The sequence below is a fragment of the Rhamphochromis sp. 'chilingali' genome (genome assembly GCF_963969265.1).
Source record: "Rhamphochromis sp. 'chilingali' genome assembly, chromosome: 20".
Taxonomy (NCBI): domain Eukaryota; kingdom Metazoa; phylum Chordata; class Actinopteri; order Cichliformes; family Cichlidae; genus Rhamphochromis; species Rhamphochromis sp. 'chilingali'.
This window is the reverse complement of record NC_137947.1, coordinates 11894928-11909050: the sequence shown is the minus strand read 5'-3', so window position 1 is coordinate 11909050 and position 14123 is coordinate 11894928. Positions and strand designations below refer to the sequence as shown.

The 14123-nt window shown below is 40.7% G+C and overlaps 1 protein-coding gene across 2 annotated transcripts in view; it reads right to left on the bottom strand.

Annotated features, from left to right (window-relative positions):
- Window positions 1–14123, bottom strand: part of mcu (mitochondrial calcium uniporter) — a 63958-nt gene that overhangs the window by 31971 nt on the left and 17864 nt on the right. Inside the window, exon 2 of one of the 2 annotated variants that reach the window (XM_080868148.1) lies at window positions 2546–2656. In XM_080868148.1, coding sequence (XP_080724274.1) covers window positions 2546–2656 — 111 coding nt within the window. Of the gene's footprint in view, window positions 1–2545; window positions 2660–14123 lie in introns of both variants that reach the window. The other variant, XM_080868147.1, reaches the window with a different exon arrangement.

The following is a 14123-nucleotide window of genomic DNA, read 5'->3' as shown; positions in this document are numbered from 1 at the left end:
TCTGAAAAGGGCTGGGAAAATCATCAAAGACCCCAGTCACCCATCACATGGACTCTTCACCCTCCTGCCCTCTGGGAGGCGCCACAGGAGCCTCCGGACTAAGACCACCAGGTACCGGAACAGCTTCTTCCCCACAGCTGTCAGACTCCTGAACTCTGCCTCCTGACATCTGACCCACGTTAAACTCATGGACTGAACATACACACACCCACAATGGACAACTGTACCCTCAAACACAATAATAACATGGACTGAACCACCACTCACAACCACTAGCACTTTATATAGCCTCTGTAGAAACTATCTACACCCTCACTTATCTTAACTGCACTACTGTATAGCTCTGTGTAAATAATCATTCTGTACATTCGATAATTTTTAATCCTACAACTGTTTACAACTTGCATAGTTCCCATTTCTGTATAGCTGTATATCCCAGATTCTGTAAAGTTATTTATTTCATATTCTGTATAGTTTTTCATATTTATATCCTGTTCATATCCTGTACATAGCTTGTACTCACTACAGCCTGTACATACTTATAGTTATAGAATATTCACAACATACTTCATACCGTGTACATTATAACATACCATAATAGACCCATTTCTGTAATATACTCACATATCTATATTATTGCTAATATATATTGTAATATATCTATATCACTAAAGCACTTCTGGATGGATGCAAACTGCATTTCGTTGCCCTGTACCTGTGCATGTGCAATGACAATAAAGTTGAATTCTATTCTATTCTATTCTATTCTATTTTACAGACAAAGTATTCAGAATGTTCATTTCCTGATTAGCTGGTAAAGCCGACACAAGTTTTCCTATCAACAGTTAACACCATGATTCCCACACTCTGGTAGAACGTGTGTGACGTGGGGAAATTAAAAGGAACTGTACAGGAAAAACAGGCAAAGCCAAAAACTACAACGGACAATGGACTGAAAGCAAAAACAAGATACCGCTCAAACTTCCAGGTCATGATAGTATATCACAAGCCGAGCACAACTATGATGTTTGAAAGCAGACAGCAATCTTCAAAGGAAATGTGAACAGTTCCCCCCAGTAAATACTGTATAGTATTGTTGCTTGACATCTCAATCCCTCGTCTGCATTGAGCCTCGTGCCATAGATGGACTCCATGTCCACCAACTTGGACATCAGCTGGCAACTTTAGTCCTTGTTCTGTTCTCTGCTCTGAGCAGGAGGGTCACTGAAACACAGAGGCAGCAGAGCAGAACAAGGAAAACTGTCACCAGCTGCAGTCCCAGATGATGGAGTTGAACTGCGCCTGAAGAACAAAAGATTCTCTACAGAGGAGATTGAATCGCATAGAGGACTGCCACAACAACGACCCGAGCAGCCTTCAGGTAGGAAAACATGAGAGGACAGGCAAGTTGGGTAGTAGTGACTGAAGTTTTCAAGTAAAATCTCCATCTGCAGTGAAGCTCTAACCACTGTTTGCAGTATTACCGTGCACACAAACATAACCATCGAGTTTAAGTTTCCGTAGTTGTAGCACGAAACTGGTGAAAAGTTTTTTGATGATTTCACATCAAAGTCAAATGTCACCGACATTGTTTGCCCGTTCTCCTCTTTGATGTGGCACTCCCCATTTGGAAAAGTCTCGGTGCTGTTTATAATCTAAATGCATACTTGTCAGGATAATGATATGCAGGGCGTAATAAGGTTTGATAGGAAAACCGGCTTCGTGCGGCAGCTCACGCTGCTGCTGTCAACAACACTGAATCAGAGGGTAAAAACCACTGTGGGGAGGTTGTTTTGAATGGTGGGCTTCCACTGGTGAAACCATTTGAATATTTTTTTTTTGGTGACCGTTTTTAGAAAACCTGATGTCCAATGATCTAATCAGCCTTCAAAGGCTTCTCCCAAAATAAGAGCTTTTTAATGGAGAAGCCTTTGAAAGATGAAGAGGGTTGTTTAGTCTTGACATCAAGGAGACGCAGGTAAAATGAAAGAACTGATAACTCCTAATCCAGAGAGTAACGAGCAGTGAACGACTGAGACTTGATGGGAACAGTAATTATCATGCATGTCGATCTAGACTAAAAAAAAAAAAAAGGATGCTGTGCTAAATCAGGTGTTTAGCACAAGATTTTATTCTATCAGCATTTACATGGTCACTAAAAACAAAACTAAGAGCTGATATTAAAGTTTTACTAAAGGAGAGCTAGTAGTTTCTCAAGGTTGGGTGACGCAAGTTACAATGACTGGCAATATTCAGCCAGCCAATATCGATTCAATACCTACAACAATCTGAGGTCTCAGTTGCATAATAATACAACCATTCCCTGACCGACCTTTACAAATGACAAGTGCAATAGGTGATGAATGTGTCAGGAAGTGCTGACAACGCTAAACCCAGCTGCTGTCAAAGGCTGCCCACATCAATGAGCCAGACACAACTAACTATGGATTTCCTCTTGAGGCCAAGTGGCCCAGAAATCAATAAGACAATCTATTGTTTTCATTTCCTTTATAATACAGATGCACATGCACGTGGACACACTAACCTGTGGAGACAGGGCATTGGTAGGCTGGGTGAAGAGTGTGGAGTGGGTTGCTGACCGTAGGCCATGTGCTCTCCTGACAGTCTGATGGGGGAAAGGAGCAGACAGTACGTCCTGCTGAAGAAAAGCCACAAACAGACACAAATGTCAAAATAGGAGACATCATCATCAGAGCGGGGATGATCAAAATCCAACCCCCCACGAAAACATCCACCGTCGTGATCAGTAGTGCATTACTGTGAGCTACAATGAGGTTTTGAAGGAGCAGGTTTTATTTTCTGCTCGTTGAAATGTGGGGGATATTTCCTCTTTGTGGCAAACATTCAAACACACGGTGAAATGAGGCAGTTACGTGTGCAAGAAACATGATGTGAAACTTTGTGTTGCACTTACTGTATGCATATAGACTGCATGTGTGTGAGAAAGTCTCTGCTGCTGTTGCTGACACCTAGAGGTAAACGCGCTTACCAAATCTAAACCAGCATTAGCAGCGAGTTAGTTTTCTACTTCTTAGGTTGTGCACAAGTTGACTATTATTATATTTGAGGAAAAGTGTAAAATACGCTAGATTTGATATTTGGGAATGTGATCTCTGTGCGATGGTTGGGAGGGAAAAGGCAGGTTTTCAGTGCACATATTGGTAAACACAGGCAAGTCAAAAAAGAAGCACAATCTTACTGCTTCTCCAATTAAGAGGGTAAGTAGCACCCAGGTGCTAATAATCAAATGCAACTGATTAAACCTGTAACCCCAAGTGTACCATATTTGGGAAAATGCTGGCTGTAGCAAAAACTATACAAATGAAGTCATTTGAATTTTCTGGCAGTTATTTTATGTTTCATGCTTTGCAGGGGTAACTCATCATTAGCAAGTGAGAACATGAGACATTTTAGCAGTTTGCTAGTCTGTAGCATTCAAGTGTGTGTTACACGATGCCAAAATCTTCCCAAAGGGGGACATCCCAGCAGATTTACCCCAAGGTCAGATCATGTAATGCTTTATAAATTGTAAAAAATAAAAATAAAAATAAACCTAGGAGCTACATGTCAGAGTCTACAGGCTTCAGTTAGCATGTTAAATCTTAAAGCTCATGACAGTACAATTAGAAAAAACAGAACATGTTGCCAAAAGAATGCCTCTTTCCTCTAAAATGAACATGGCGGCACAGCTTATTTTGCAAAGTTACATCTGAACAAAGGCAAAAGAGGAGATGTTTGGACAACGCACAGCACCATGATGAGTGAAAACGAAACAGCATTTCAACACAAAAGCCTCACACATACTAAGTGTGGTGGACACATGATGATTTGGGCTTGTTTTGCAGTCACAGGACTGCTCAACAGCTCAAAGCTCCTCTATATTCTATAGTGAAAATTGAGGCCATCTGTCTGACAGCTAAAGTATGTTTGAAATAAGGACAATGATCCCCAGCAGATCAAAAACAGAATGACTGAAAGAGAAAAGACTCAAGGTGTTACAATGGCCAGCTGAAACTGGTTGAAATGCTGTGTTGGGACTTCAAGAGAGCTCAATGAATTGAAGCAAAGCTGTAGACAAGAATGGGCCACAACAACGATGTGACTGATAAACATATATAGGAAACGATTACTTCAACTTATTGAGGCAAAAAGTTACCACAAAACTGCAGGAGGAGTGCTGAGAACACGTATTTTCTCTCCACATTACTGTATACACTACACTGTATACACACAAATACATATCTTAGCTTTGTGAGTTACTAAACAGGAGTGTGAGGACGTTTTTGGAAAGCAGAAAATAGCAGCAGAAGTGTGTGTGTGGGCAAGTGTATGAAAGAGTCACAGTAGACTGCAATGACTAAAATACTTTCACCTTCAAAATGCGCACTCCAATATTTTGTGCCTCCCAGCACTAAGGAACGATTAGGTGGAGATAAAATTGTACAAAAAACACTGAGAGTGCACCGACTTTGCCCACAACAAATATTAACTACGCGTTTTTTTACCCACAGATGTGGACACGTTACATATTGGCAGCTCCAACCAGCTCTAAGACTTCCACACTAAGCAGTAACAACAGAAAAAGGTCAGGTGTGAAATGCACCCACTGTCACCGTTACGTTTGAAATGTAGAGCCGTTCAAAATAAAACAGGAACCAAAGATGATGTGCTAAACTGTACTGAAAATGAAAAAAAGTGCATGCACATAATAAAAACCAAAATAAAAAACGTCAATGAGTGCTTCTAATGTCTTTACCTTAAACACCTGATCTGTTACAAAGAGCCAAAACTTGCAATTTTTCTGTAACTATATGGGAACCTGGCTCTCACTAAAGCTAACAAAATCCGCCCACTAGCATCTAACAATTGTACACAAACCAAAGTGTGAAAACGACATAATGTTGTTTACCACCTGAGAGTGGCATCAGTATTTTCACATCCCTTAACCTCTTAACGCACTCTTGCTCGGAGCCGCACAAAGTTCAACCATTTCTAAGGATTTTGTAGGACAGGTGACACCTTAAAACACAGCCATCACATTCACACAATAATCACAGCGCATTTTACCCAACCTGTGTGTTTCTGGACAGAGGAAGGAAACACACAGAGTCAGAAGGACAGCATGCCAGCTGCACACAGGGAACACCCGTGTACCTGGCAGTGTGCGCTGACACAACTAACCAATCTGCCAACCAACAGCCCAGTAAATGCAACATTAACTCATCAACACCTTACCCACAGTAATCTACTTCCCTAATACTGCAATACCTAGACACCTCTGTATTGCAGTAATTCTTTAATGACATACGTACAGTTGTGCATCATATATCGTTATACAAGGAAAACTTTAGGAAATTAAATCTGTAGTGTCTCTTCGATGAATACATCCTATGAAAGAAGAACGAAAAAGTCAGCTTGCGCACACTTGCAGAGTATCAGGACTAGTCAAGCTCAAGCATAACGCATCCTTGCCAAGCTGCTATGATAACCAGCACCGATCCCATTTTTTCCCCTCCCCTCCAGCTCTCAGCTTCTACGGCAGTAAACAAGCAGATTTAATTATAGAAAGGGCTGCGGAGGACAGTTAATGAAAGAAACTCTCCACTGTTCATAACCGTGTTTGACACAAGTCTTATCAACATAAATCGCAACTGAGTATTATTACCACTTAGGAGCCCAATGTCTGCAAGTGGTCACACTTGTAGGAACGACCACTAAAAACATTTAGCAAAGAGCAATATCACAGCTGCAAACACAGTGTCCTCAACATGAAGATAGGAATGGACCTTGGTACCAAGATAGCATGCTGCAGAGGGATTATTGCCTCTTCCTTATCTGTGACAGGTCAGGCACACCACATTAACTCATAGGAGGAGCCTATATTCATGACTCCAGTGCCTATAAAAAGTGTCCATGAACTGCCAAGAGAGTCTCCTCTGGTCTGTTAGTGTGGAGGAGGAAGCGTATTTGTTGAACTGTTGGTGCTGTGATGTGTGATTTTCAATGAAGCAAGTTCTCTGCCAAGCAACCAAACTGACTCACCCTGGCAGCGAATTCAAACTGCAGTAATACAGTTACAGAATAATACGCTTATATTGCTCAATCCCCCGACCTTCTTTTTTTTTGCAAGAATTACACTGTATATTAACACTCAAACAAAATACTAAACAAAATAACAAGTCCAGCCCTCGCCAAAAATCAGCTGCGGGAAACAAAGTGCAGGCTATTGCTTGAACAATTAACTCCCTTCTATTTGTTTGGGGCCAGATGACTCATTAACCCACCAAGGTTTCAGACGTGCTGCACATAAATCAATATAAAAGAGGACACAAATCCAAAAAAAAACAATGATAGCCCCAATGTAAGGCCAAAACCACACCATATTAATTTCCACAGACAGATATTACTGCAACTGAAACTATGACAAATGTTTCTTCTCATTAATGCGGCACGATATATGAGGCGTTTCTCAATGAGGTTGCTGTGACCTCTCTGCACTACCCGGCCTGCCACCCACAGAAAGGGAAGGGGTGGGTCGAGGGGGGGGGGGGGGGGGGGGGTCCATCTATTTCTGTTGATTAGATTGCCACTGAGGACGACAGCTGCTCTCTCTAGATACTACCTACGACAAACCGAGGAGGCACGCACACTCAAAACACATCACTTTGTCTCCTGACACAAACGTCCCCAAGCTGGTTAAATCCCAACACTTTTACTCGTAGATAAAACACAACAAGCTACAAACAAGTGAGAGGAAAGGCCTATTTTCTGCTTACAAGGCAGCAATTTCACTGTGACAAAAAAAAAAACAGAAAAAAGGAAGTGCATCTTGTTACCCAGCGAGCAGAAAAGCAGATTTTCAACCATTCACTCCAAACTACAATGAGGCGTATGTAGCTCTGACTTGCTTATGCTGTGAAACGATACTAAACACTATATTTTGTCTCAATTAGGGTGAGAGCTGTTGCATTAAAATATCCAATATATCAATGGAGAAATGATGTCTTCCCTAATAATGAAAAACAAGGTAAGTACTTATAGATTTTATGGATCTCCTTTTTTTAAAAACAAAAACAAAACACAGCAGTATTGCCCAGCAGTAGCACGAGACTAGCATAAGACGCTGCTAAAAACGGATAGATGTATTTAGAGTTCAAACCATAGGCTCAGTGCTCTTTTTTGGGGAGCGATTTTAGATATAAAATAGCATCTCTGCACCACATCATATGTGACACATTCGAGACTTGCTTCACACATTTTGTCCCAGCGTGAAACTCAGCGGCTGCTGCGTATTGATTTACTGATTGATTTATGGCACGGTGTGTTATGAGCTTGGAGCTGCTGAGGGACCAACCTGCACTGATCACAGATGTGCACATCAAACCTAAACTCTGGCGAGCAGCTCAGCTCTCCGTTTCTGCAGGTAACTTCAGTCACAACAGTCGAAACTGGAGTTATTATTAGCTTTGCATGTTGTCAGTCTCCCATGCTATGACACCCGAGTGCTGCCTGATCTGCAGCAACTCCCACCGGAGTGTTTACATGAATTCTGATCCAGGGCGAGACTCCAGAAATCTGTCACCTCTGCGCATTCCCCCATGCATGAACTGAGGTGATTCCCAGCAACTCCAGTTCTATAATTACTGGGATCGGCTCATCAGCAAGCATCCAGAAGGCTTGCGTGTCTCACAGTTCAGAGTAGCTAACCATTAAGATACCACAGATGCTCAGTTAAGTGAGCCTCATTGTAAGACTGTGCAGTGAAATAAGTGTGTGGGTATGTACTGTAGGGGCAAAAAAGAGAACGTGTATGCACATCCAAGCACAAATAGCTTTTAGACTGAAAACCATCGCAATATGCTGCAAAATATGTCTGCACAGTCATTGGCTCCAACCCAACAATTTCATTCCTCAAACATTTTTTGCAAAGGCAACACTTTGATTGTGTTCTTCAAGGACAATTACAAGGACAATTACAGTAACAACAACACAAGCAGACTTGTGTCCTAACAAAATGTGCCCAAAGGATGCTCAAAGACTCTTTGGGGATAACTTGTGTATACTATTTATTCCTAGTGAGCTATAATATCCTCCAGTCCTCATTTGCACACAGCTATTTAATATAGTAAACTGGGTACATAAAGAGACTGACATGCAGAGTCTGTTGTCTCTCTGCATTCGTTTGCAATTCTGCTGTCAGCGTGCAATCCACATGTGCACCTTTTTAATGACTCTGCACTACAATATTTTGTACAATTTAAAGGAATCAATCTGATCTGTCCCATCTCTCCTCGTTTCCTTGCCTTCCTCTCCTGCGTGGTTCAGTGAGCCTCTCTAGTTCTCCAGCACCAGCGAGAGAAAGCCAGCCAGCCTTAGGGAGGATGGAGGGCGGTGGTGGGTTGCGCTGGCTACAAGCAATAACTGGGCACCGAAAGGAAAGATGAAGTGAGCGAGATAGGAGACGAGAGGAGGAGGCTTAAATGAAATTTCCAACACATTAAGCACACCCTGTAACCCAGTACTTGCACATGCAGGGTAAAGTGAGGTAGGGGCTGCTGAGCGACCGCTGGATGGTGAAAGTAGTTTATAGCTAAGAATTGATTGAGTTACAGGGGTTCCCTGGATGATCTGTAATGATACACAGCAACAGGAAGATGCTGAAGGATAGACGGTCACTGTATCCAGGAAAGAAGAGAGGATACTAATGACTCAAGAAATCCCATCACAGACATGGGAACATTTAGGAGTGGGTGATGCAGCCGGGGGTTTAAGTTAAAGTGAGATTTGGCGGTTGGGGGAGCCCTAAGATTGGGTGCAGCGTTATAGCATAAAGAAAATAATAACCTAGAAATAATTCCCATAATTATTTTTATGAGGATACAATCAGCTGGCCTGTGTTGCCTGTATTCACTGCTCTTTTTGGGTTCAGCACAGCGAATTCAACATGATGTAAGCAGATATTTCACAAATTTTATAACCAGCTTTCCTAGACACCGTGAAGCTAGTATAAAGGCGGAATTCAGTGACTGAATTGAATCGACATCAATATAAACTGATGTAACTTAACGCTGGCCATGAACACCGTGCCTGATGTGTACAAGTCCAAACTGTGCTGCAAACCACTAACGTCTACTAAACTGCTTAGTAAGCCAACAATTTTTTTCATGCAAAATTTGACTAAAACAAAATTAGTAGGCTTCAATTTATTTTGCAAGACTTTACACAAAAACATAACATACATACATAAACATAGTTTTAAAATAAGGACTAATCACATCCAAACTATTTTAATTTGTCCATCTGTACTTAATTAAAGACAACACAGCATGACTAACCCAGTATTAAAATACCAGCTGACCTCTTAATGAAGTTAAAGCAAACTGACAAACAATAGCTCCTTTGAGTTTTTAATACTCGACTTGTCTTTATCATTCTCTCTGACACTAAGCTTATTGTGATTTATTTGCGTCCTTTTGCACACTATGAAGTGTGAGCCATGGGTTTCAAAGGTAAACACTTTCCATTTTCTTTGGGATGTTTCCATTTAAGCGGCTGAAGAAGTCTGTGCGTTCCAGATAACATTCATTTGCCAAAGCTCTGATGTGGAAAAGCCATTTCTAAACAAGGTATCTGGCAACAAGTCATTGTCATCTGTCCATCCTTGCTTTGTGTTAAATAACAACAGAAGAAGGAAGCCGCCGTCCAGTGAGCGTCACCCTAAACACTTGCTTAGTTTCTATGTGGTGTGAAAGTTTGAACAGCACAGTTGATGCAGTCAACAATGTGTTTGTCAGTGATATAAGATCATTCCACTGGGTAATAGCAGGTACACTCAGAGTGAATCTGACTAGGCCTGTGGTCTCAAGGGCAGGTAGACTTTTTTGTGTAGATGAACGTGTGTGTGTGTGCGCGCACGTGTGGTTGGACAAAGAAATTACCAGAAGCACGCCGCAAGGTTGTTCTAAAGTAATATGAACCAAACAGACAAGGAGAAGGCTCCAAGGTCAGTGTCTGGCCTAACTGACAAATGCGGACGCTCACCTGCAAATGTATGGGATGCAAACATGCACTACCCCCCCTCTGTCATTTAATATCACACAGTTTGTGTGGGATTTACACATCTGGTTCATGAAGGCAGTGTGTGCAAGAGAGCGAGGCTGACAGCTCAGCTTCTCCAGCTGCAGCAGAGATGAATGGGTGGGCCTCAAAACTGCCTTCATTCATAATGGAATACGGCAACAAAGCAGCTTCAGCCCCAGGTGTCTCGGGAACTATAAGAGCAAACTAAAGAACGGAGCGCAGGAGAGCCTGTGAGACAGAATATCCAACACAAAATATATTCCTGATTTATCGCCCCAGGTGTTACCTAAATAAAGCTTAGAAGGGCAGAGAACGCAACACCTTAACGTTGGTCTTGTTGGAGAGCTGGAACGGCCCGGAAATGTCAGGACATACGCTGCTGACTTTATCACACTGTTAAAGCCCTTACTAGTCATTCTAGCTTTTAAAAAGGAGGTCTTTAAGCTTTAAAGACAAATGATTTGAAGATGACACAGGAAGGATTTAGAAATAGGGTGCAGCCAATGGATAGTGGGAAACCACACATGGAAATAGACTGTAATGTTTGTATTATGTCATACAAGATACATGCACATCCTTCTACTTATGATCATGAAGCTTATGATCAGCAGAGAGTAGCAATGTGGGCGTGAGGGGGAGGAAGCACATGCACCAGCGAGAGTGAGACGGGTCGAACAAGCATCAGAGAGGAGAGGGAAGATTCTGTGTGTGTTTCTGCTCTGCATGTCTTTTAATGTGTGGTTGTGTGCGTCTGAGTAATCACAACAAAAGAACTCATTCTTAGCATCAGTGAAATCCACAAATAGCAAGAACCTACTGGCACTGAATAGCTGCGGCAAATTATAACATCAGTACAAAGGAGGCCACATTTTACAGTTTCTTGAAATCCATCAATCAACACCAACACTTACTGTTTGCACAAGAAGTTACAAAGCAAAATTTAGCTTACAAGGAGTAAAATATGGCTTACATTCGAAGGCGGGTTCACAGAGTACTGCAGAAAGTAGCTGCTTACCAGAGCTGATGTAGTAAAGGAACACAGGCTAACTGCACACTGTGGCTTTGCAGGTTAATTCTCTCAAATAACCTTTGAACTTCTGCCTGTACCACCACTTATTTCAGCCTCCCAAAGAAGAGTCTGGGGAACGGCAGCACAACACTGCAGCTGAAGCAGCTCAGGCGTGACTCCAAGTTGAGCCTGTGCTGTAACTCTAGTCAGTCATATGAATCACATATTTAAGGGCTTGTCATTTGTTTAACCTGAGGCTTACATAAGACAGGTTTGGTTGGTTCCTCGTGGGACAAATTTATACTTACACAGGATGACTAGAGTCTGAAAAAAAAATTGTTCAGCAAATTTTCCCCATTTCACATATCGTGCCTAGTTATGCACACGTACAGTAAATTCAGAATGAATAACCTTGTAATGACTGGTTTTATATCTACTATGAAATTCAAAATGCTATGTTTAAGGCCACATAGATATTTTTCAATCACATGGTTAAAATGGCATTAGAAACTGTGTAAATCCTTTACATCTGCAGGACCACCCACACCACTTGATTGAAGGACCTTCCCTTCGCGCTACACACTTCAACTCATTAAACCAGAATTAAATGAGGAATTATGAGCTTGTATATCATTTGCACTGCAGCCATTACTGTACATTAACAGCGCACTGCAATATTTTGGCCCTGGTGAGCGATTCACACTGTAATAAATAGCTGTGAAAATACTTTCTGTACAAGGACATACTCCTCTTTGTGAATACAAGGCTGGTGTATTTGATGAAAAACAAATAGTAACACACATTACATTTCTACAGTATAAGACTATTTTTTTCTTCATCATAATGTAAATGTATGAGTTGAAATCATTAATTTAGAAGATTTGTGATTGTTTAGTTCAGTTAATTTGTGTTTAGATTTTGACTTTTGTGCACAAGTTCTGAACATTTAAAAAGATTTAAATGGCTCACAGTGACTGAGACTCCAAAGGGAATTAATCAGAACTGGCCAATGTTCACTTTCAGGATAGCTATTAAAATGTTTAATGTCATGGCATTCCCAAAGATTTTTTTTTTTTTACAAAGCAATAAATATCTTGTTATGTTCAAGAACAAGAATAAACTGAATCCAGGGTACACAGGCTAGTACAAGCAACTATATTTCACTGCTTATGGAAATTATAGGAAGAAAATTATTTTAACATCATAAATGCTGTCGGCTGAGAATACAGTATTATATTGGAAAGTTATTGTACAGAACAGACCATAGTTTTGGGTTGTTGTTTTTTTTTAAAGAAACTGTTGTAACAGGTGCACTGTAAAATAGAAATTTAGTGCTGCCAATACCTACAGGGACATTTCCTGCAGCGGGTATTAGATATCATTCATGCCAATTCAATGCTTTGTGCTGCTCCTTGACATCAAATATTTGCCATCAGCAAATTACTGCCAAGCATTTATTTTGAAAGAGATAATATAAGGGTTTTTCCTATGGCATTTCATCAAACTAGATTCAGCTTTGCATGTTTCAGCACCTGGAGTCATGATTGATATAAATAAAAAGATACAGGGATATTTTTTTATAAAAAGGTTAAGGGTCAGCTGAGCCTAAAACCACAGCTTTTATCGTGCCCTTTTGTATTTAATACTATAAGCATATAATAAGCATATAAGCCATTATTCTAATCAATGAATTCCAGTCTGTTTGAAGTACTTCTGAGTAGAGCAGGGCGATATGGCCAAAAATATTTATCACGATATATATTTGAAAATTTGCGATAACGATATAACCGACGATATAATTGATGCGAGACAAAATACAACTCCACAACATTACTAGTGCAAAAAGACAACCTTCCATTTATATTCACTTAAACAAGAAGCTGGTTTTTATGTACATTAAAGCTTTATAAAAATGTAACAGTACGAATGCAAATTGCTTGCTGAAAGTTTAACCAAAAGGCATTTCCACTAGAAATGGGCTGACATGTCCTGAGCATAACCATGTATAATATCCACTGAAGTTAAAAAGAGGTGCTTTGCAACATTAAACTGCAGTGTGCAGTACGCATTTTTCGGACCATAAGGTGCACGGGATTATAAGGCACATTAAGCGAAACAAAGCAGTCAGAATCAAACTTTATTAAACTCATTCTTCTTGCTTCCTCCACTTCTGTACCATTGATTCCTTAATGTTGAATTCTCTGGCAGCTGCTCTATTCCCATGTTGCTGCAGTATATTAATGACTAACCTTGTATTGTGGATGGATTATCTCAGTTGTTCTCCTGACTGAAGTTTGGTCCGTTTACAGCATCCTGCCATGCGATTGCATTTGTCTCTAACCATGAAGAACCTTCACGTTAACTTTTATAAGTGGAAAAGTGTTAGTGTTCGTCCTCCAGCTTCACTGTTTATGTTATGCTAACATAGCTGTGTCGCTAGCGATCACGTAGCACATCATTATATACCAGCTAGCCCAACTTCAGTAACCCTACAAACATCACTGCTGTTTAGTTTCCTGTCTTCATTTATGTTGCAAGTGATAGCAGAGGTGTACGTTTGATTTTTTTCAGAAATCTCTCAGTCAGAACATGCAATATCATGCTTAGGTAACTAGCGAAACTAGCGAGCTAACTTCCGCTAGCTTCCTGCTAACTTCTAACTCCGTTAAATGTAATAACTTTTGTTTTCATGGATGCCTGGAAGTTAAACTTTATAGTTACACCTCGTAAAGCAGCAATGCTGATCGTTTTATTAAAGATGAAAGAATTTAGACAGTTTTTAACTCTAAGTGATGCTGCAGTGTTGTTTGACCTGAAGCATACGGAGTTTAGGACCCAGATTACTCCCAGATTTAAGAGCATCTTAGTCCGACAAATACGACAATAACAACGGCCGCTTGCATGTTCTGCAAAAAAATGTGCTTTGTTGTGTATCTGACGGACAAACACCAAACCAGTTCCACATCACGGAAGTTGCACCATTTTTACAAACCAATTCTGGATCATCTGTTTC